Below are 25293 nucleotides of genomic sequence, written 5' to 3' on the forward strand. Positions count from 1 at the left end.
TATTTGTCCAGCCTTCTTACTGTTTTTATTGCTGTCGAGCTCCTGGTCAAAAGCGCTCTGTCCTTCATTCTGATCAAAGACCCCCATTTCCTAGGTCCCTCTCAATGTGGCTTATCTGTTCCAATGTCCCTCCTTCCTCCCAAACCCATGTGTGGTGTCTTCTGTGTACCCCTTTTTACTTTCTTTTCCTAAATTTTTTTTTTAAATATTGTGGGACTCAAAAGTATGTAACAATTGTACATGATCTTCACATAACTTTCAAAGCTATATAGACGGTTGCAACTTTGAGATTACAGCAGACCTGTATTTTGAGTCATGAGTTCCTGAACACTCTACAGGACATACTGTGAATATAAACAGTGTACTGTTTAGATGATCAAAGAAAGTCTGGGATTGTGTCTTTAAACTGAGTACTGTCGATCCAATCTCTCTCTCTCTCTACCTCTCTCTCTACAGAGTGGAGAAAGCATAATGGTGGAGGTAGCAGCTGGACCCTCAGACTCCTCTACACATGAAAAGGTGCGCTTGTTTTCAGCATTCCAGCGTTCCCTGTGGGTGAGGGAGGGGTCTAGTTACAATAATGTAGCGCTGACATTTGGTGCACAGTGCACTCTATTCCTCCTCTTTCAAACCAGTTCCTCTCACAGCGCAGTCAGGCGTGGATGTAATGAGGTGTAATGTAATGAGGTGTAATCTAATGTAATGAGGTATAATGTAATGTAATGAGGTATAATGTAATGTAATGAGGTGTAATGTAATCTAATGTAATGAGGTGTAATGTAATCTAATGTAATGTAATGTGTTTGCTTCAGCTTCCCATGGTGCTCAAAGTGCCTCGATTAAACTCCTCCCCCCTGGCTCTGTGTGACCGGCCCTTCTCCCTGCTGGGCTTCGGCGATGTCCTGGTACCAGGTAATGCATTCTCTGACCTTTGACCTCTGTTAGCTATACTCAACTTTGATCTCTATTGCCTATACTCAAACTTATACCTACCTACTGCTTTCACTGTCTACAACTGCCCTACACTGTAATCATAGTAATCATAACTACCAACCTCATACTACAGTCTACCCGTATAACTGTATGATAGCATGTACAATAGTGCTGTATATACGTGTATATATATATACATTTATATTGACCACATATCTATATATATCTATATATATATATTAGAGCTGGGCATAGATTAATTTTTTTTAATCTAGATTAATCTATATGCAATCCTGGAATTAATCTAGATTAATCTAGATTAAAATGGCTCAAAAAAAAAAAAAAGGTCTGCCTAAGGCATTCAAAATATGTGTGTTCTACCCAAATAATGACCAGAAGTAAGTCCTTACTTTTACTTTCCTCCTTACGTTTCTCAGGCCAGGTGGCCCATTACACCATGAGCCCATCTCCCGTTTCCAAAATGCATTACAGACTGTTTGAAAAAGCTGTTTTGCTATGATAATTGGTAATGAAATATCAAAATAATGTTCAATAAGATGTACTTGTGTTTAATAAATCGTTTTATTCACACAAATAAATAATATCAGTACCGCATTTCAAACTTTCAAAGAGAGAGAGAGAGAGAGAGGAGAGAGAGAGAGGGAGAGGGAGCCTCTGAGTTTCTGCAGTTCTCCCATCTCTCAGACAGCAGCAACAGAGACACCAAGTGGTGACAGAAGGGAACAGCAGCAGACTGAACGGTTCAACTTGAGGTTAACTGAATGAAAAAAAAATATGCCGCTGAAGTGCTCTTGAGCAAGGCACTTAACCCCCAACTGCTCCAGTGGAGTTACTCAGTGTTGTTTTATTCACACAAATAAATAATATTATCAGTACAGAACAGTACCGCATTTCAAACTTTCAAAGAGAGAGAGTTTCAGCACTCTTTGATGAACATTGTTACTCAGTTGTGACTACAGTGGAGTAGAGAGCACATTATAGACAGGTCTGCAGGCTAAATCAGTCTGTAGACTACAGTGGAGTAGAGAGCACATATCAGTCTGTAGACTACAGTGGAGTAGAGCATGTAGGGGCCTATACAGACAGGTCCAGTGATGTGACAAACTACCAAACTGGAAATCAGTTAATATAATCTGACAGAATGTGTGTTAAAGGAACATGCCAATCAGGGGTGGCCTTAAGCATCTGGAGGCCCGTTTCAAGAGCTAACTGAATAGCACTGTGTTGTTTATCAACTAATAGTCTGCATTGAATAGCAGTGTGTTGTTTATAAACTACTAGTCAGCACTGAAGAGCACTTTGTTATGCATCAGCGGACATAAAGACAGCTTAAACAAATCCCTCAATTAAATTAACAACAAAAGCAATGCCATATATTTATCTTGGGAATTAAAAGTGCATGAAAGTACTGCTGCTGGTCCTTCCTGCTGACCTGTCGTACAGAACTTGTAAGTCGCTTTGGACAAAAGCGTCAGCTAAATGACAAAATGTTGAGCAAGGCACTTAACCCCCAACTGCTCCAGTGGAGTTACTCAGTGTTGTTTTATTCACACAAATAAATAATATTATCAGTACAGAACAGTACCGCATTTCAAACTTTCAAAGAGAGAGAGAGTTTCAGCACTCTTTGATGAACATTGTTACTCAGTTGTGACTACAGTGGAGTAGAGAGCACATTATAGACAGGTCTGCAGGCTAAATCAGTCTGTAGACTACAGTGGAGTAGAGAGCACATATCAGTCTGTAGACTACAGTGGAGTAGAGCATGTAGGGGCCTATACAGACAGGTCCAGTGATGTGACAAACTACCAAACTGGAAATCAGTTAATATAATCTGACAGAATGTGTGTTAAAGGAACATGCCAACCAGGGGTGGCCTTAAGCATCTGGAGGCCCGTTTCAAGAGCTAACTGAATAGCACTGTGTTGTTTATCAACTAATAGTCTGCATTGAATAGCAGTGTGTTGTTTATCAACTAATAGTCTGCATTGAATAGCAGTGTGTTGTTTATCAACTAATAGTCAGCACTGAAGAGCACTTTGTTATGCATCAGCGGACATAAAGACAGCTTAAACAAATCCCTCAATTAAATGAACAACAAAAGCAATGCCATATATTTATCTTGGGAATTAAAAGTGCATGAAAGTACTGCTGCTGGTCCTTCCTGCTGACCTGTCGTACAGAACTTGTAAGTCGCTTTGGACAAAAGCGTCAGCTAAATGACAAAATGTTGAGCAAGGCACTTAACCCCCAACTGCTCCAGTGGAGTTACTCAGTGTCAGACTGTGGTTGTACTGGGCAGCTCCCAGGTGTGATTGGAACTGTGTGACTGAAGCAGGGCGTAGCTGAAAAAGAGCATCTGTGCTCAGCGAACCTACCCTGGGTAAATAAAGGTTAAACAAAAACAAAACAAATGGCTTGACTCAATCAGTCTCTATTTCTCCTTCTTCCACCAGTCACTAAGGCAGACCAGCTTGTTGACATTGTCTGGTGACAAACTAGCTCTCCTCTTCTGCACAATATGGCCCGATAAAGAGAACAGTCTCTCGCATGGGACAGTTGAGGCAGGGCTCCCCAAGTACTTCAGGGCAATGTGGGCCAGCTTACCGTAGGCGGCAGTGTGGTCTGACCACCACTTCAGTGGACACTGATCCAAGCTGGCACTTGGCTCTACCTTGTACCTCTCCACAAGATTGGGCACTGGTGAGTCGTCATCAGACTCCGAGTCTGATCCCATCACTAGTGTTTTCTTTTTAGGTGGCTCAGGGTTCTCCTCCCTCGGGGGCTGCAGAGCAGGTTCTTCTGCCTTCACCAACCCACTCAGTGTTGCCCACACTGGCCCCCTCTCTGCTTTGGGCAAGCATTTGAGGTCCTTAAAGCGTGGATCCACAGCAGTAGCTACCTTTGATGAACAAAAATAAATAATAATTAATTGATGATGAAAAAAATAAAAATTAAAGTAACTTTGCAAATCCAACCACCATATTTCTTCATGACTCATTCATCTATCCATTGATCAATCTACTGGCTTAACAGTCTATAATGGTCAGACAATACAGTTATTTTCTAGTCAGTCTCACATACCTTCAGCCATTCCAGGTTACTTTTCTCCCTCCGCTGGTTGAGGTCCTGGGTGAAGGCATTCTTGAATCGCACAATGTAGGCAGGATCCTCCTCCGAGATCTTCATTGCGTGCTCAAGGTGGCGCAGGGCAGGTAGAACCACAGAGCAGGATACATACTTGTCCCCACCAAGGAGCTCAGTGATGTACCTACACACACAAAATATGGCCAATTAATTTAACTCAGATTACACTCTTTTTTTAAAGTTCTGAAACACACACACACACACACACACACACACTTTAACTAAGATTACACTTTTATAAGTTCTGATTCTGAATCATTTATAGTATTTAAGGGCATGCATTTCTTAATTAAATACAAAGTGACTTTTAAAAGAAGTTGTATGCCAATTTAAGAACACGCTATCTTTGTAGACCATACAGTACCTGCATGGCTCCAGCAGTTTCTCCAGCTTTGCCAGCTTCTCGTATTCAGCATCTGTTGGGAGGACCAGCTTGTGCTTATGCTGGGCCAGCGTTGCGTGCACTGGGACTCTGTTGCGCCTCAAACGATTGATCATTGCAAGGGTGGAATTCCAACGTGTTGGAACATCTTGCACGAGTGACTCTGGCTCTTGTTCACAGGATGCTTGCTGGACATTCAGCTCATCTGTGTTGGCCGGACTGTGTTTGAAATGTCCGACCACTTTTCGACACTTGGCCAGGACACCATCAAAACCACTATCCCGAAGGGACATTACAATGGCCCTCTGTATGAGGTGCGCAATGCAGGGCATGTGCTCGAATGGCAGTATCCTCCCTGCTGCTATCATGTTGGGAGCGCTGTCTGTCCCAATGGTGGTGATTTTGTCGGCTATCTCCCACTGATTAGCGACGTCCAGAAACTGCCTGGCACACGCCTCTGCAAAGTGGCGCTCCTCTGTTTTAATCACACCTAGTACAGACAAAGTAGATCAGAATAAGTTTGCTAGTAAAAAATGTATACCATATACAAGAAAAACAATCCACAGTTTAAACAAGAACAAATTAAATGATAATAATAATAAAGAATAAAAATAAAATAAAATATCTCACTATTCAGATCACATTTGACTTTCATACTGACAATTTTTAAAATGTATATTACATCCCTTAAGCTCGCTATGGAGAGAATTCCAAACCTTTACACCAATAACTGAAGGACACATCTGTTTAAGTTTATTAATTTTATTTAATACTACATGCCACGGTGGGTTGGTTTCAGGTTGGAATGAATATTCAGCCAGTTGGATGGTTATATGGTTGGATGGCTGGGTATCCAGCCTGAATGAATGAATGAATGAATGAATGAATGAATTAATGAAAATGTTATTAACAGATTGCAGAATGGGTACAATACAGTACAGCTCAATACACACAATTGTTAAGGGGATGCAGACCAGAGAAAGACGTTTGTCTTGTTTACATCAGGGTCCCCCCTGAAACCAACTTAACCGTGGTCAATTAAATAAATTAAATAACAAACGTACCCAAGGCGAACGAGTGAAGTTCCCAGCTGGCATCGATGAAGTGTGCAGTAACGCCTAGGTAATTATCGTTGCTGACCGATGTCCAATGGTCCCCAGTCAGTGCTACACACGACGCCGCGGCCAACTTCTTTTCCTTCACAACTTTCTCTGTGGTGTGTTGGTCATGAATTCTCCTCATGATAGTTCGCCTCGCAGGTAGCTTGTAACACGGGTCGCCTGTCGCCGCCCGGAGAAGAAGCTCGAGTCCATCATCTTCAACCACGCTGATAGGCCGGCAATTGATGGCAATCCACTGGGCTAGGAGGTTAGTCAGCTTGGCTGATACAGCTGTGCTGACGGGCTTGCCTTGGTTGCACTCAAAACAGTGTAGTTTGACGAGCACTTTTCCCCGGTGCAGCTGTGCTTGGTCCGGCCGCGGCGGCACCTTCCTTCATAACATCAATTTGATGCTTCTTGCTCAGGTGGTATTTAAGACTCGAGGAACTCCTACAGTAGGTCATTTGCGCTTTGCACAAAGTGCAAATCACCTTCGTCTTGTCGAGGTTTCCATCTGGAAGCTTTTTGAAAATAAAATACCCCTGAAGCAAACTGTGCTTAATGTTACCATAGATATCTCTTCTGCTCACAGCGTCCGCCATTGTCATGCAGCTCAGCTGATGGTAATGAGCTTCACGCATGCCCCGCTCACGTGTTCACGAACTTCACGCCCCTCCCCCTCCCCCCACACACACACACACACAGAGTAGTTCGACCAGGTTGGTATGGTATACATCCGCGAATGTCCCAGACGAGACCCAACGCTGAAAAAAATGTTAACGGCGTTAATTATATTATCGCGCGACACTAGTCTCGCGATAACGCAGCACGTTAACGCCGTTAACGGCCCAGCTCTAATATATATATATATATATATATATATATATACATATACATATACATATACATATACGTGTTAGTGCTGTCAGGCGATACATTTTTATTATCTAATTAATTACAGGATTTGTAATTAATTAATCGCATTTTTATCACATACCGGTAACCATTTTATGCCTGATATTTTATATATATATATTTTTTTTATCCACTTTTTCTCCCATTTTCTATATTTTTATCCCATCCCAATTTCGTATCATCCAATTCAACCCTCCCCTGTCACGAACGCTGTTTCCTGCCTCCCACAAGCCGGCTGCAATGTGGACTAAGTCATACATAGCACAAGTCCCCTCCGGTACTTGAGGTAACAGCAGTCGCATCTTTTCACCTGCGCAGCTCGATCTCTCAGTGGCGAGGAGTAACGCGTGGGAGGCTCACGCTGCCCCCGACACTTCCTGATTCTACTGCGCAGGCGCACCAACCGACCTGTAGGAGTCGCTGTCCACAACGCCCGATCCCCACCCATCAGTTTCCCACCCTCTAATACTGCCAATTGTATTAGTACGGACGACCAGCCAAACTGAAAACAATGTGGAGAGCTGGATTCGAACACGCGAACCCAGCGTCTCCACATTGGTGGCGAGTGCCTTGCCCACTACACCACCTAGCCGCCCTTTATGCCTGATATTCTATATGCTATAATCATATTTCAAATTGCATGTGTCCGGATGGCAGAATTCAGTACTGTATCTACAAAACCTTCTGTTTAATCATCTTCCATTTATTCATTTGCTTAGATTTTTCAGGTCTGGTCAATTTGAGCATGGTGTTATTCACAGTCAAAGATAAAAAAAAATTTATTGATATTCTCATTTGGTTCATTACAATTTACTCAAGCCTAGTAACAGACACAGTATTTATTTCTGACACTGGGAATACATTCCCTGAGATCCATAGATGTCCCTAGAATCAGATACCAAGAACATGCAAATGGACCATATTTAAAAAAAAGTCTGTAAATGTGTATTCTACGTTCTTATGGAATGAATGAGATACATTTTTTTTTAATACATTTTGAGTTAATTTTCATAACGTGATAATTTGCTGTGTAATTAACGCGATAAACTGACAGCCCTAATACGTGTATGTGTATATAAATATCTGTCTGAATATACCTGCATATAATTCTTCTATATACCTACTTATAACCCATCTGTATGATGGCATGTACAATAATGCTGTATATACCTGCATATAATCCTTTTTACATATCTGTAAATACTATATCTATATCATTCTGTACATATGCAATTAAAATAATAATTAAATGGTGCATTTATATAGTCTTACTACTTACGCTGCTCGCCAGTATGACTTACTACCATAGTGTCTTTATACCTGTATCACTATACATACTAATAATAAAACTCATTTGCACTCTGGTTGGATGCCAAACGTCTTTTCATTGTACTGTACTTGCTGTATAATGACAAGAAATTTGAATAGAATCAAATGGACCCATCTTAAGCCTGCCCTCTTTTCTTCCCGAGGGGGGAAGCAACAGTCGTGATTGGAGGATCAAGAAAAGAGGGCGGGTTTGATATAGTTCAATTGATGCTTAACACCGGTTATCGGTTATTTTGTGTAAACGGTCTCGTGTTGTGGAGATGAAGGACACGTTAAGTATCTGGCCTACTTGGCAGCGACTTGAAGTCTTCTGTTTTGTCTCGTCTTTCCTTCAGGGCTGCTGGTAGCCTACTGCCACAGGTTTGATATCCTTACGCAGTCCTCCCGGATCTACTTTGTGGCCTGCACTATTGGTAGGTGACTGACGCGACTCAGTGAACATACAGTGGGATCATTCCGGGGCCATTTGACAGTGAATTAGGCTGAAATGAGGCAGATCTGAATTAAATTTGAATGTTAATAAATGATAAAATGTTCACATTATTCCCACGTCAAAATGCATTTATTGTGTTGTATTATCCGTTATAGGTGGTACCAGTAGGAAACCAGTCATTCACCTCATGTCAATAATGTTTTATTTATTTATTTTATTTACATTTGACTAGCAGTTTGGTAGTTAAATTCATATAGTGCATTGCATTTCTTTTTAGATGTTTTACTTTGAATGAAATTCCAATATGATAATTAGAACCGCCCTGTAGCTTTAACATCTCTGGTGATGAAGAGCTTTGAAAGGCTCATTCTACCTCAGCTACAGAGGGAGGTTAGTGGGCACACAGACCCACTCCAGTTTGCATACAAGCAGCAGAGAGGTGTGGATGATGCAGTGATAACCCTGCTCCTGCTGCCTCACATCTACACACAGCTGGAGAAGCCCAAGTCCTTTGTCAGGATGGTATTCGTGGACTTCTCAAGTGCATTCAACACCGTGCAACCTCATCTGATGGGACAGAAACTCCTCCGGATGAATGTCAACCCCCACCTCATACTGCTCATTCTCTCCTTCCTCACAAATAGACACCAGACCGTTAGATTCAACGGCAACTACAGCTCCAACAGAACGGTATCCACCGGGGCACCACAGCCTGTCATCTCACCAGTCCTGTTCACTCTGTACACCGACGACTGTAGCAGCTCAGACCCTGAGATGCTATTCATCAAATTTCCTGGACCTAAACCCCAGCAAAACGAAGGAACTGCTGGTGGACTTCAGGCGTGACCCCACAACTCCCCCGGCTCTGGAGATAAATGGCCAGAAAATAGGAGTACAAATATCTTGGCACCACCATCGACCATAAGCTCACCTTCAAGACCAACACAGATAACATCCACTCCAAGTGGCAACAGCGACTGTTCTTCCTCAGGAAGATGAGGAAGTTTCAGGTCCGACCATCAATCCTGCAGGCTTTCTACAACTCCTTTGTGGAATTGATAATGTCCTTTAACATTACATCATGGTTTGGAGTGATGCGTGCCATCAACCGGAAACCTCTTGACAGGGTTGTTAAGATCAGCGGCAAGATAATTGGGAAGGACCAGGAGCCACTCAGCAGCATCCACAAGTTAAAAAGGCCTCCCAAATAGTTGAAGACAACACACACACCCTTCACACCCATTACAAACTAATGCCCTCAGGCCGTCGATACAGAGCTTCATCATTAAACAAAAGGGGCTTAGGTAGCTCCGTGCCAACCTCCATCAGACTGCTGAACACCTAGGTCTGGTGGAGGCCGGACTGCCCCCCCCCCTGCCACGCCCCTTTGCCCAGATAACCCCTTGAGTGCCAGCGCTTTAGTCAATGGGAGGTCGGGGATATTTGCGAACGCTTAAACTATATCTTAAATTATGGCTATGGGTCTAAAACACCCCTCGCTTATCAATGACTTGTTTGCAGTCAACATGTACGAAACAGATTGTTTTTTCATTGGTACATTTCCGCTTTATACCGGTTTGAATACAAGTATAGTTTCGGAGAGTTCTAGTAATTTCAGAGAAATTCCGCGATAATAGCCCTTTAGTGGAATACACAAAACACGTTGTAATTTTTCGGCTGATTTATGAATCGTTTTCAAATAAACGCTAGATTATCGATAGTATATGTGTATTTATGCACGCTAGAGAAGCGGGCTGAAAAATCTATTATCCATGACCTGGTCAGCGCTAACGTCATACACGCACGCACACACACACACACACACACACACACACACACACACACACAGAAACGTTGTGATCGCTATGAAAAAAACATCTTATTAACCCAATACTGGTAAAATAGAGTCCTTACCTTACATCAGATGTTCTGCAAAAAGATTAATCCAATTCCTGATCGCCATTCCAAATATTGATCGCATTTATTGATCCAACGTTATAGTCTGAAACACAGTCAAAAGCTGCTCCGAGCCTCCCCAGTGAATGTGGTAACAGACACTGCTTGCCAGAGATGGGCTGGACTTTTTTTCTGATGCACATGGCCACTCAATCCAATCCAATGATGTGCATTACCATCCGGGAGACGATAGGAGGCAGTATTTGCCCTTTTCGAGCTCAGAGCCATTCCCAATGATAACATCAGGCTGGATGGATGAAAAATGAATGGATATCGCTAATAAAAGAAATAACGATTAAATAACGAGAACTCGTCATTGGCACTCAACGCATGGCGAGTTAGGACGAGAAATCTCGTATGAGTACATTTTACAGTATAATGAATGGGGATTTCGCTAGGTAACATAAGGTGCATTAGATAATTTTTATAATAATAATAATTCATTTATTTTGTATAGCGCTTTTCAAAGACCTGAATTCGCTTTTATGTAGAGTAATCATTAAAAAAAATAGGAGCTTTTAGAAAGGTGCAGAATAAAAGTATTGCTTTTCCCCCCAAAATGATTGATTAACACATTGGACGCCAGACCCGAGATAAGTCGGGTTAACTCGCCATCGCTTGAGCGCCAAACCTGAGAAAAGTCGGGTTTTGGTCGTTATTTATTTTATTCGCTATTTCCATTCATAATCCATCGAGGGAGCCTGATGTTATCATTGGGAATGGGTCTGATATTGCAAACGTCCAATACCGCCGCCTAACGCCTTGCGGCCGGTATTGCACATCCTTGGAATCTCTCTGGCTTGGCCTGTACGTCGATCTAAAAAGTCCGGTCCGGGTTTTCCTTGTCTGGCAGGAGTAACGTTTATAACACATGGATTGGGGAGAATCAAGCACCGCCGGTTCATGTTCTTTGGTGGATTATGTTGGCAACACTATCAACATCAATACTTGGAATGGCGATCAGATAATTGGAATATTCTTTTTGCAGTACATCCTAGTCAAGGTAAGTGCTATATGGTATCAATCTTGCGTTGATCCAATAATTCCTTCCCTGCGATCAGAGCGTGTCTCTGTAATGTACTGTGTAACATATTCTGTTGGTGACGATCGAAGCATAGAAACCCCCCCCCACCCTTTTATGCATGCATGATGAAACATAATATCGATAATATAGCATTGATTTCAGATTGATTGTTGATCCAGGCGAGGAATGGCACGGTTTCTAGTGAATGCACTAGAGTCGACGCTGCTTAGTGGCATTTCCTGGGATTACACAGAATTACTCTAAAACTATACTCATATTCACCACGGTATAAAACGGGACTGTATGGATGAAACAATTATTTCTTTTTCACAAATTGAACGATAGATACTCGATGTCAAATGGGCAATAGTTTTATATCCATAGCTACAGGATGTATTAATGTGACCTGACCCTCTACTTCCTCTGGTCTCTGTTCCAGCCTATAGCTGATGATGGGGAACAGGATGTATTAATGTGACCTAACCCTCTACTTCCTCTGGTCTCTCCAGCCTACGGGATCGGCCTGCTGATCACCTTCGTGGCGCTGGCCGTGATGCAGATGGGCCAGCCGGCCTTGCTCTACCTGGTGCCTTGCACTCTGCTCACCTGCCTGGCGGTGGCACTGTGGCGTAGGGAGCTGCCCCAGTTCTGGACAGGAAGTGGATTTGTGGTGAATACCTGTTTGATATGAGTGCCTACCGTGGAGTGAAAAAGCACTTTTAATCCCCCCCCCCTCCCCTCAAAACAAAGCACAATTCTAGAGTTAACGCGCACAGTAAAGTAGAATTTCAAGTTGAGTACATTTTTTATTTTTAAAATTTTTTAAAACCAGTTCCAACCCGTTCCAACTGCCTCTTTCTGTTCTTGCTGTCCCCCCCCCCCCCCCCCCCTCCTTCCATCGCCGCTCCGCCCCCCTTTTTTAATGACTGTGGGTGTGGTCTAGTCTGGCGCTGAGGGCTCAGCTGTCTGTGAATGTCGATGCAGGTATCTCATCCTTGCTTCTATCTCTTCCTTCCACACTGCCATTACAACATCCTGCTCATGTTCAAGGTTCCTTTTAGAGTTTTAATTGATTTATTCATTAATTTTTTTGTTTGTATTTTGTTTCCATTCTTCTGTGTACATGCATCAATGCTAGCTAGCCTAGTAACCATACTAGTGGATACTAGTGGGGTAAAACCTCAGGCTTTACCACGATTTGAAACCTTAAAAGGGATACTTCTGATTGAGCCGTATTTCTTGCCTAGCAATACGGTTGTTGATTGGTAGAGACCGCAGAGTCCTCAGCACAATCCATGTTGTTCCTCATGCTAGCTCCAGATACTTAGTCAGCTTGATCCATGTTGTTCCTCATGCTAGCTCCAGATACTTAGTCAGCTTGATCCATGTTGTTCCTCATGCTAGCTCCAGATACTTAGTCAGCTTGATCCATGTTGTTCCTCATGCTAGCTCCAGATACTTAGTCGGCTTGATCCATGTTGTTCCTCATGCTAGCTCCAGATACTTAGTCGGCTTGATCCATGTTGTTCCTCATGCTAGCTCCAGATACTTAGTCAGCTTGATCCATGTTGTTCCTCATGCTAGCTCCAGATACTTAGTCGGCTTGATCCATGTTGTTCCTCATGCTAGCTCCAGATACTTAGTCGGCTTGATCCATGTTGTTCCTCATGCTAGCTCCAGATACTTAGTCGGCTTGATCCATGTTGTTCCTCATGCTAGCTCCAGATACTTAGTCGGCTTGGAGATACAGGAGCGCGACCCCCATTGACATTGTATTGGTTTGTGGCTAATCATTCATATGGTCGGTTGTTCCTCATGCTAGCTCCAGATACTTACTCAGGCGTGACCCCCATTGACTTTGTATTGGTTTGTGGCTAATCATCCAGAGATATACTCACTATATATCCAGAGGAACAGCATGGGTTGTGGTGAGAAAGGACTTCACCGGTCAACAACACCATTGGTAAGTAGGAAATAGGGCTAGGGGTAAAAAAGAAAAGGGAACTATCCCTTTAAAGCAGCGATATTTGGTCAAATCGCACATTTTGCTTCCATTCAGTACCATATGGTCGGTATGATACGATACACACTGATCAACATTTCTATCAAGTCACTAACGTACAGCTGAAATTCGGTTTGGGAGTGCAATTCTATTATTAAGCTCTGCTTAACACTCAAATGACAAACCTGACGCACAATTCCTTTGAATCACATTTGTTTTACGATATTAGTGATCTGAATCAATATATACATACTATATATTGCATTGATTGTATTGAATCTATATCAGGGTATCTGCGGGGTATTAAAAAGTATTACATTTAATTTGCACAGGTATTACATTGTTCGGGAGATGAAACAATATTAAATATATGAACTGTTTTTTGTATTGAAGTCGTTGTTTTTTGCGGGGCTACCGGGAGCTTGGTGCGTCTGGCGAGAGCTTGTATGGAACGCATACATCATTTAAATTGGCGCACAAGTGCAGCCGCCAGTTCAGTGTCGCTATGTGTTTTTTATTTTTTGCTAGTATAGTCATGAAATTGGTATTACATTTAGCTCTACGTGGTATTAAAAAGGTCTTGCATGTAACTTGTTGAAACCTGCAGATACCCTGTATGTATTGTTACACCCATAACAGATACAGTGACAAGTAGACTAGTCAATCTTCCCTTCCCTGTCATTAGGTAGATATTGATACTGCTCTGTAGCGTTGGTAGCATGTTTCTATGTACTGCTTTGGAGCGACTCAGGCAGCCTGGGGATTTCTTCTAAGATGTCATCTCTGCTTTGTGTTTCTAAGGTGTTCTCTAGCAGTCTACTACAGTAATACCTCCGACAACAAATACCTGGCCAATCAGTATACAGTAATATCTCCGACAACAAATACCTGGCCAGTCAGTATACAGTAATACCTCTGACAACAAATACCTGGCCAGTCAGTATACAGTAATACCTCTGACAACAAATACCTGGCCAGTCAGTATACAGTAATACCTCTGACAACAAATACCTGGCCAGTCAGTATACAGTAATATCTGACAACAAATACCTGGCCAGTCAGTATACAGTAATACCTCTGACAACAAATACCTGGCCAGGCAGTATACAGTAATATCTGACAACAAATACCTGGCCAGTCAGTATACAGTAATATCTGACAACAAATACCTGGCCAGTCAGTATACAGTAATACCTCTGACAACAAATACCTGGCCAGGCAGTATACAGTAATACTTCTGACAACAAAAACAAAGGGTATTGCACATAAATAGGCACTTCAGAATCTGAAGTTCAGATAATCCTTCAGAACGTTGATCGGCTCAGCTGACCCGACAATAAATCAAAATGACACCATTCACCATCGTAGCCTATAATCACAGCATTGCATTGGCCTATCAATCGGTTTTAATAAACAAACAGTAGCATGTGCATCTTTTTTTTGTATCCATTTTTTCTCCCATTTTCTATATTTTTCTCCCATCCCAATTTCGTATCATCCAATTCAACCCTCCCCTGTCACGAACGCTGTTTCTTGCCTCCCACAAGCCGGCTGCAATGTGGACTAAGTCATACATAGCACAAGTCCCCTCCGGTACTTGAGGTAACAGCAGTCTCATCTTTTCACCTGCGCAGCTCGATCTCTCAGTGGCGAGGAGTAACGCGTGGGAGGCTCACGCTGCCCCCGACACTTCCTGATTCTACTGCGCAGGCGCACCAACCGACCTGTAGGAGTCGCTGTCCACAACGCCCGATCCCCACCCATCAGTTTCCCACCCCCTAATACGGCCAATGTGTATTAGTACGGACGACCAGCTAAACTGAAAGCAAATGTGGAGCGCTGGGCTCGAACAGCCGAGCCCAGCGTCTCCAGATTTCGTGGCGAGCGCCTTGCCCACTACGCCACGTAGCCGCCCTAGTAGCATGTGCATCTTTTAGATCAATTAGGCTATGAAAATTAGGCTGCCTCTAAATATAAAAAGGAATTAAATACGAATGGTTTGCTTCAATAAAAAAAAAGTATTTATAAAAAATAAAATAAAATGTAATCTTTTTTTAAATGATATATAAAAAAAACAAATTCAAGTCTGACATGAAAATCGAATGTGGAGACTGGCATCGACTATTCTATTCTAACTCATCCCTAATCCGTATACAGTAATACCTCCGACAACAAATACCTGGCCAATCAGTATACAGTAATACCTGACAACAAATACCTTGGCCAATCAAAGCTCATTTATTGGAGCAGAGCTCAGTTCTACTTGTGAACAGAGGAATGACTATGATTTTTTTTCGTCTTTTGTTTCACGCGTGTCTCTTTGGTGTCTCTTTTGTTCTTCGTCGTCAAGTGTTTTGTCAGACACTCACTTCACATGTATCTCATTGCAATGCTTTTCTTTCCCCCTTCTTTTGACTTGTCCCCTGCAGCCTGCCATAGTGCTCGCACCAATCAACTGTACACAAACTCCTCCCCCGCTGCCGCCGCCGTCCACAGAGAAGGCCCTGACCGACCCTGAGCCACAGAGCACAGTGGCCCCCCCTCAGAGCGAGGGCCCGCCCCCGTACTCTGCTCTGGACCCGCCCCCTTCAGAGAGAGAGGAAAACAAATCTGAATAAGAAAAAAAAGAAAAGGACTACTAGTAGCGGCATTTTCTATTTCATTTCATGTTTTATTTTTTATTATAATTTTTTTTTTACATAATGTCTCAATCGAACTCGTGTCGGTTGGTAAAGGACATTTTAAAAGGCACTTGGTGTGAAGGACGAGCCGAGAACATCCACACAGGGCTGGACTGACGGGGACACTGAGGGAGAAGCCGCTGGTCACGTGATCAACGAGCTCAACCACTCCTCTATGACTACACCGCCTCCACCCACTCCCTGCTCCACCCGCTCCTCTGACTACACCGCCTCCACGACCCCACCCTCTCCCTGCTCCTCTCTGACTACACCGCCTCCATGACCCCACCCTCTCCCTGCTCCTCTCTGACTACACCGCCTCCACGACCCCACCCTCTCCCTGCTCCTCTCTGACTACACCGCCTCCACGACCCCACCCTCTCCCTGCTCCTCTCTGACTACACCGCCTCCACGACCCCACCCTCTCCCTGCTCCTCTCTGACTACACCGCCTCCACGACCCCACCCTCTCCCTGCTCCTCTATGACTACACCGCCTCCACGACCCCACCCTCTCCCTGCTCCTCTCTGACTACACCGCCTCCACGACCCCACCCTCTCCCTGCTCCTCTCTGACTACACCGCCTCCACGACCCCACCCTCTCCCTGCTCCACCTGCTCCTCTCAGACTACACCTGCTCCACCCAGACTACACCGCCTCCACGCCCCCCACCCGTCGCTCATTTGGTCGACTAACTGGAAGAAGGGACTGAAACGCGGACATGTGGAAGCGACTAAACTAAACCACCGTTCCACTCAGCAGAGACTTCTCCGGTCCAATACATTAAACACACCCCCCCCCCCCTCTCTGTTAACTCCATCAATCTAGCCAGTGTTATGTTACATGAGAACGATCATGGCTGAAGAAGTTCATACTCTTTAAAAAATGTGGTGCTATCGTGGTTATTTCACTGAGCCAAAAAGGTATCAGTTTTTTTTGTACCTAAAGCATTATTAGGTATTCTCCTTTTCTCCTACCTTTGGATATATTTTGTTTTGCATGCTATAAGTTTGGTTTTTAAACATATTCTAAATACAGTGTGTGATCTATGTTCTATACTGTACAGGCGGAGCGACGGATACAATGTTGCCCTGCACATTTTTCTTTTTAGAAATGTTTTACTCCAGTAGATTTCTTTTGTTACATCATTTTGTCTTAAAAGAAATGTGGTTTTGGCCTTAACTGTGTCCATGGTTGGAGATAGTATGTGTTTGTGTAAAAATGACTATTGAAAAACACGAGTACTGTTACTCAAAACTATGTGCTGCAGCTTGACATGCGTCTGAGCAGCAGAGGAGTGAATGGCTGATCTGTGACCAGTGGTCCTGAACTCTTAGTTAAATTTGTATTCAACATTTGCACAATATTCTTACTTGACGAGGCTGATGAGTCATGGTGCACCGATACCACTTTTTTGCTGAAGTAAAAGTATTGAGTACTTAAGGTGCTGCTATAGGTAACACTTTTGTAGAGTAATCTTAAAAAAATGTTTTTAGAAGGTGCGGAATAAAAGTACCCCCCCCCCCCCCCAAAAAAAACTATTAATGAATGAAGTTATCATTTAAAAAAAAAAAAAACTTGCGGATCCAAAATGAATGTTTACATGTTTCAGCCATGTTGTCCCCCAGGTGAAATGTACCCGATTGGATAAATGACAACTGCTGGTGCTCTAGTGCAACATCTAGTAGCTGAATCTTATCTATAGCACCTTTCATTTTGAGTACTCAATGATACCAAGTACCGAAAAACGATATTAATCGTGTTCGACTGCATTTCTTATCAAATCCCAACCTCCCATGTCTTATTTTGTGATGGAATTGACAAACTGTCATTATCGTCACATATGTTTTTGTGCTAGTACTCAGTTCTTGGTATCTGTAGCTGTCCATCGATACCGGGTACGAGTATATTAGCCTGGTATCGGTGCACCTCTTCTAACATGACTATGTTGGTTCATTCTTGTCTCTATATCCGTTTACCCATCAGATTTGAAGAAACTGAAGTTAATGGCATCAATGTATATGGTATTCCTTAAGCTTTATTTTTTTATTTTATTTTTTACCTTTGTTCCTTTGTGACCCAAAGATTTTTCATTTGTAACATACTGTATGGTGCAATATACTTCATGCTCTTAGTCAAATGGGTATAGAATAGATACGTTCCAGTAGGAAGAAGGTCCAGGATTATAGATCTGTGATTTCTTTGGTTCTTTCAGTTCTAATGCTCATTATCAAAAATTTTAAGGTGAAAGAGCTTAGTCTCAAGAGGTGAAAGAAAGCAGCCGACTTGTCTGGGTGAGTGTCGTCCTCACTCATTCAACAGAGCACAATGTTTTCCGGGATGAGATTATTCACCAGTATATGCTAGTTTGATGTCACCAAGTGGGTTTTTAGTGCCTCTGTTGAGGACTTGAGTATAATAAAGAAACTATGTATTCGACTACGTGGTGTTTATTTATTATGGTGTCTTTAAGTTATAAGTTTACAACAATAGTTTTTTTTTCTTGTGAAAGTTACTGGGGTTAGCTTCTGCAGGGCAGTATAGTTACTGCGGTTAGCTTCTGCAGGGCAGTATAGTTACTGTGGTTAGCTTCTGTAGGGAAGTATAGTTACTGCAGTTAGCTTCTGCAGGGCAGTATAGTTACTGTAGTTAGCTTCTGTAGGGAAGTATAGTTACTGCAGTTAGCTTCTGCAGGGCAGTATAGTTACTGTGGTTAGCTTCTGTAGGGAAGTATAGTTATTGCAGTTAGCTTCTGCAGGGCAGTATAGTTACTGGGGTTAGCTTCTGCAGGCCAGTATAGTTACTGCGGTTAGCTTCTGCAGGGCAGTATAGTTACTGGGGTTAGCTTCTGCAGGCCAGTATAGTTACTGCGGTTAGCTTCTGCAGGCCAGTAGCCTATAGTAGGTTAAATATAAACTAGTTTTGCTTAACATTGTGGAAGTGACTTGAACACAAGTTCTCATCAACTCAACAGGGCCCTCTGAAAAACAAAACCACCAATGTTAAGTGTTTTCTCACTGGCGCACAGTATGATTTGGCCTTTTGCTGTGGTTTGGGGCAAACTGTTGGCTTTGAAATTCCATTCAGTCCGGTCTTCCAGTCGGTCGACTGGCGTTTAAACGCCAGCCTCACAAAGAGACTCCTGTAGCTTCATAAAGGGACACAAGTCGGTCACTCGGAGTAGAGCGCTGTGGAAGAATATCATAGTTCCACATCTCTGACCTCCAGCTCGCATGTTTCCCAAAGACTCGTTAGAACGTCCCTTTAAATCACACAGTAGAGCCAACATTTGAATAAGCCCCGACTCCTTTCAGGGGGAGTGAGCGCATGGATGACAGACTGAGCTGTACGAGCGAGGGCTCTGGTGCTGTCTGAACAGGCTGTGGTGCTGTCTGAACAGGCTGTGGTGCTGTCTGAACGGGCCCTAGTGCTGTCTGAACGGGCCCTGGTGCTGTCTGAACAGGCTGTGGTGCTGTCTGAACGGGCCCTGGTGCTGTCTGAACAGGCTGTGGTGCTGTCTGAACAGGCCCTAGTAGCTGATTTCTCCAGCGCCTTCAACACCATCCAGCCGTCACTGCTAGCGGAGAAGCTCTCTGCGATGCAGCTGGAGCACGGCTTGGTGGCCTGGATCAAGGACTACCTCACTGAGAGGCCACAGTACGTCAGACTAAAGGACAGTCAGTCTGACGTACTGGTGAGCAACACCGGCGCCCCCCAGGGAACTGTGCTGTCACCCTTCCTCTTCACCCTCTACACCTCAGACTTCTGCCGCAACTCCAGCGGGTGCCACCTGCAGAAGTTCTCAGACGACTCCTCCATCGTAAGCTACATCACCGACGATGATGAGGAGGAGTACAGAGCCCTGGTGGAGAGCTTCGTGGGGTGGAGCGACAGCAACCACCTCCAACTCAACACCAGTAAGACCAAGGAGCTGGTGGTGGACTTCCGGAGGGGCAAGAAGAGGCCCCCCCCGATTCCCATCTCCATCCGAGGGGTGGATGTGGAGATGGTGGACTCATACAAGTTCCTTGGGGTACACCTGAACAATAAACTGGACTGGTCGGACAACACAGAGGCCCTCTACAGGAAGGGACAGAGCAGGCTGTTCTTCCTGAGGAGACTCAGGTCCTTCAATGTGTGCAACAAACTGCTGCAGTCTTTTTACCAGTCTGTTGTGGCCAGCATCCTCTTCTATGCTGTGGCATGCTGGGGAGGCTACATCAACTCAAGGGACACCAACAAGCTCAACAAGCTGGTGAGGAAGGCTAGCTCCGTGGTGGGAGTCGAGCTACCTAGACTTGAGGTGATGGTAGAGAGGGGGATGATAAGGAAGCTGGATGCCATCATGGAGAACCCCTACCACCCCCTCTACGACGAGCTAGTCAAGATGAGAAGCTCGTTCAGCCACAGACTCATCCCCCCCCCGACACTCAACTAACCGCCTCGGACAGTCCTTCATACCAGCGGCCATCAGGCTCCACAACAGTGGGCAGCGACTAGCAGCCTCCAGGCCCCACAACAGGGGGCAGCGACAGCGACTGCTACCAGACATTGACCTGGGACTTATAGGAACCCAAGGGGGACAAAGTAGACTACCCTGGTACTTTGATTAATGTATACTCAGTAGATAGTAAATTATAACACTACCTCATGCATACTGCACCTCATGTGACACTGTGAATAATGTGAATATTCCTCAGCTAGTCAGATAGTAAATTATATTGACCATATTGATCAAATTGTTTACACTGCCTGTGTTGTCTTTTACTACCTGTATACTGTGTTGTTTTACTACCTGTACCCCTCCCCCCCATGCTGCTATGATGCCTGAATTTCCCCAAGGGGATCAATAAAGGAATATCTTATCTTATCTTATCATGTCACATTAGCTCCGCAGCACCACTGCTCTTCCCGATGAGCGATGACCAAGCTTAATGAAGCTAACCGAGGCCAAGCAAATGGAAGTCTAATGCACTTGATCTCATGCACTGGGCTGGGGTTCCTTTGGGAGCACTTTGGGAGCCTGGTTGTGTTTTATTTGACCCAGTGCTTTGGGAGCCTGGTTCTGTGTTATTTGACCCAGTGCTTTAGAATAGAATAGAAATACAGTACTTTTATTATCCCGAGGGAAGTTTGACACTGCAAATCGCTCAACATTAAACATTTAGATAGAACAGGTCACGAATAAGAATAACAAATCAAATAGCCTAGGATAAGTGTTGTGAAGGATCAGATTAAACCGAATATATATATTTATTTATGGATATATATTTAATAGTATTTGTATATCGTTTGATATCCCTTGTATATTCCTTGTACATATACACTGAATATCCCTTTAGTCTACTAACAGCCCATAATAGTTTCATTCTCTCATTGGACAAGAACTTGGCGCCAGCAGCCAAGCCCCTTGGTTCAAGTTCAATCGTGCCGACGAACATGTCGTTACTAGCCCGGTTCCGCGTAGGAATACGTCTGGCGAAATACGAATGGTACTATTTGTTCACAGCGCATATATATATGGCGCAAGTAAAGTAGAACTTTCTTTTAGTCCCTTAGCCCTTAGTTCTTTACCCTCCAACCTAGTGGCAAGACGTTAAGCCTCACCCACGATACACGTGTGGTGCAGTATGGTCAACTTGGCCTCAGAATGGCATTGAGACATCGTGTGGATTAATAGTTGGATTGTCATAGTTTGCACTACCGTCGAGTGGGACGTATTTCTATTAAGTTAATAATAGTCTATTATGTATGGTGCATCGTTCGGTTAGAGTTATACAGTGAGTAGTACCCCCATCGTTTCCTCGCGTTATCTAGAGTCTTAACCAGGCTGGGCAGACCACGTGTGGTGCTTTCATCCGAGGAGTTCTGGGCTAGGACGAGTGGACCTGCACATTGGATTACCTTACCCGGACGACGGCGAGCCCTACACGGCTTGGATTATCTACTTGCTTTGGGTGCTTTGATTTATGCCATGGATAACAGCCAACACTGGTGAGTGTTGGAACTACCCCCCGAGAGGAGTCCAGGTGAGACGGCGCTCTACCCCGAGTGAGGTCGCCTCACGTCTCTTCGTTGTGGACCGGCAGCTACCGTCTACAAGAGGGCCCAACTGTATTCATCTGTGGACCAAGGTTCTGTGGGCACCGTGTTCAGCACTCTGAATTCTCCCAAGAAATCGTTGGCCAGATGGGATATCGCCGGCGGCTCTCCTAACCCCCCCCCCTACTGACTTACAACCAGCAGGACCCCCCTTTAGTATATCCAGCTATAATCATTAAGTACCATCGCTATAGTTCCCTAAAGAACCAGGTTGTATACTTGCTTCCTGCGTAACCAGAGATTGGACATTCAATGTTGATTTGCCTACGAATACTCATTTGCCTTACAAGTGCATTCAAATCATAAATGTCATTAAGTGAACGTTGTATATACCCTTTGCTATATATTAAATATTCGACTTATACATTTGTGTGGACTTGGTTTCATGGTGGGAAAGTGTTCATCATATCTATATCATGTACTGTGTGGCCAGTAGTTAAAGTACATAAAGCGGTAGTGGTTTAATGATACCATACTTATCAATACAGTCAGGGAATTGTACCCCTCAGTTACAATTGGTCCTTCGAGCCGGATGGGTAACTAGTGTAATATTAATATAGTGTTATTAATATTGAAATGGCCTATGATGAACACTCCACGAAACGGTCCTCCTAACGTAGAACGCCCGCGGCGCAGACGACAGACACCTCAGTACTTAGAGGATTACGCTGTCAGTCAACTACCTAGCCTTCGACAAACGGTAAACGCGGTAAAAGTAGAAAGTAAAATTATGTCTGACCTTAACGACCAGGTTACCCCGACCACAGAGGCCCTAGTGGGTTCTAATGTAACTGACCAAGCTCACGGTGGGGACCAGGAGGGAGCTGACATGCCTTTACCCCCCGCCAATACCGAAGAAGTAGTCCCCGACCAGCCCCGGGAGGAAGACAACCCTACAGAGAGAGAACTCTGCACGGAACAAGATGAGGAGAGCGCCGAGGAGATAGAGCTCCAGGACTCCTCAACGAGTACAGCCAGGAGCGGCTCACCTCTACAACCGTCTTCCCCCAGCGAAGCGGAGAGGATGCTATCACAGGCGTTCCTCGTCAGCCTGACAGCCTCTACCGAACGCGATCGACTCCAGGGTGAACGCGATCGACTTCAGGGTGAACGCGATCGACTCCAGACGCAGCAACGGAGCGAAGAAGAGCACATACGCCTGGAGATGAGACGCCTTCAGACGGAAGAGAATATGGCAAGAGACCGAGCAGACACCCAGCGCGCCGCTGACGGTGCCCAAAGAGAGGCAGAGCGCGACCTCGCTCTCATCCAGCGCGAAACCGAGCGCGACAGACTACAGGGCGAGCGCGACAGACTACAAGCGCAGCTAATGGAGCAGCTGATCACCAAGGCAACACCCTCTCCCTCCGCCAGGGGTTCAAGGAACTCGTCGAGACAACAGTCAAGGGCAGCATCCCCTAACCGAGCAAGCGACCCTGAACTTGACCAACAGACCAAGCCTATACCCCCCGCAGACCCCCTTCCCCGACCGGTCCAAGCGAGACCCAGCTACAAGGAAGGAGCGGCATACACTGCGGAGAAGCTAAATAAACGACTACAGGATCTAGAGGACCTGATAGAAGAAGAAGAGGGAGAGGAGGAGAACCAAGCCCGACGACAGCACAGTACTCCACCGGACCAGGAGGTCCAGTACAGCCCAGGCTATACCCCCGCGGCGCTGCGCTACAGACCCCCGACTCTATTCACGGGTGAGCATGACGCACGACCAGCCCCGAGGAATAGCACCTGGACCAGCGGGCCATGGTACCCTGCCGGTACCAGCCCACAGAGAGGCGCAAGAGGAGACTCGCCTAGGAGGCCTCTCCCCCAACGCTCGCCGATGTATCAGCCATCCACGGCGTCATACATTGGCACACCGACGTTTCCAGACTTCACCTATGAGAATCGAGCACAGTACACGGAGCTCCGGATGTGCTTAGAGACAATGATGGTGGATGTCGCTGATGAACGCCACAAGTATGCAATATTACTGAAGCACCTGAAAGTACCCCGAGCGCACAATATAGCGCTAGCCTATGCCACCTCTACGACCCCATACACCGCGGCTCTAGCAGCGCTGGACCAGAGATATGGACGTATATGGGATTACGTAATCCAAGAGATAAGGCATATTGACCGCCTACCCCCAGCAACAGACAATCGCTCATTAGACGACCTGTCTATAAAAGTGCAGTCCCTGGTAGGGATGCTGGGAGCGCAACGAGAAAAGGGTATGCACGAGCTATACGCCAACTCTAACGTCGAGAGGATTTTAGAGAAGCTGCCACCCGCCAGACAAGAGCGCTTCAGGCGGCAGAGAGACCACCGTGATCCTAACGGTCCCGAACCATCCCTCCTCGATCTAGCCGACTTCCTGGCGAGAGAAGTCAGCAGCCTACGACTGGATACGTTTGTGCGGAGCACACCAAGCTCCAGAGAGGGACCCAGGAGAATAAACGATGGAAGAAGATCGGTGACTGTCATGCACCAATCAGAATCAGTACCGAGCAGTAAGAACCACAGTACCCCCTCGAGAAAAGAGAAGTGGAAGATGGTGTGCCCGTACTGCGAGAAGGAACACTGGCTGTCCCAATGTGACCTGTTCACAAAGATGAATGCAGAAGAAGTGAGTCAATGGATAAAGTCCAACAGGCGCCGTTACCGATGTGCGCGCAGTCACATGGCAGCCGAGTGCCGCCTAAAGAAGAGGTGCAGTCGGTGTGACGGAGCCCACCTAGATGTCCTACACGACAGTAACAGAAGAAAGCCTGCACCTGCACCATCGAGCAGCACAAAGGCAAGTGTCATGTACATTGACCCCGCCAGCAGCAGCGGCGCCCAAGTGCTCTTAAAGGTAGTCCGTGTAACATTGAGCTACCAAGATAAAGTCATGGACACTTACGCCGTCCTTGATGACGGGTCAGAGAAGACCCTTCTGCTCGCGTCCGCTGCGGCCCAGCTGGGACTGCGGGGGAGCGAGAACCAAATGACGATTCGGACAATAAGAAGAGATTTAAAGACGATAAAAGGCGAGAATGTCTCCTTCACTATCGCAGCAAGCGGGCAGCCAGAGCGACGGTATAGGATTACAAATGCTTTCACCAGCCAAGAAATAGGACTATCACAGTACACCTACCCCATCGCCAAACTGATGGATAAATATGTGCACCTGCGTCAACTACCTATCCCGCTCATAGACGGCGCCACCCCGACCCTGCTGATAGGCTCCGACCATGCAGACCTCATAGTCCCGATAGACCGGGTCCATA

General features: G+C 45.0%; 1 protein-coding gene across 1 annotated transcript in view; it reads left to right on the plus strand.

Annotated features, from left to right (window-relative positions):
- The window catches only part of sppl2 (signal peptide peptidase-like 2), a 56058-nt gene extending 39766 nt beyond the window's left edge, over positions 1-16292 (plus strand). Inside the window, exons 11-15 of the mRNA XM_084328116.1 lie at positions 457-519; positions 813-912; positions 8163-8240; positions 11750-11910; positions 15672-16292. Coding sequence (XP_084184242.1) covers positions 457-519; positions 813-912; positions 8163-8240; positions 11750-11910; positions 15672-15860 — 591 coding nt within the window. The 3' untranslated portion in view covers positions 15861-16292. The remainder of the gene's footprint in view (positions 1-456; positions 520-812; positions 913-8162; positions 8241-11749; positions 11911-15671) is intronic.
- The last annotated feature ends 9001 nt before the right edge of the window (positions 16293-25293 follow it).

The sequence above is a fragment of the Notolepis coatsorum genome, assembly GCF_963971535.1.
Source record: "Notolepis coatsorum genome assembly, chromosome: 13".
NCBI classification, from domain to species: Eukaryota; Metazoa; Chordata; class Actinopteri; order Aulopiformes; family Paralepididae; genus Notolepis; species Notolepis coatsorum.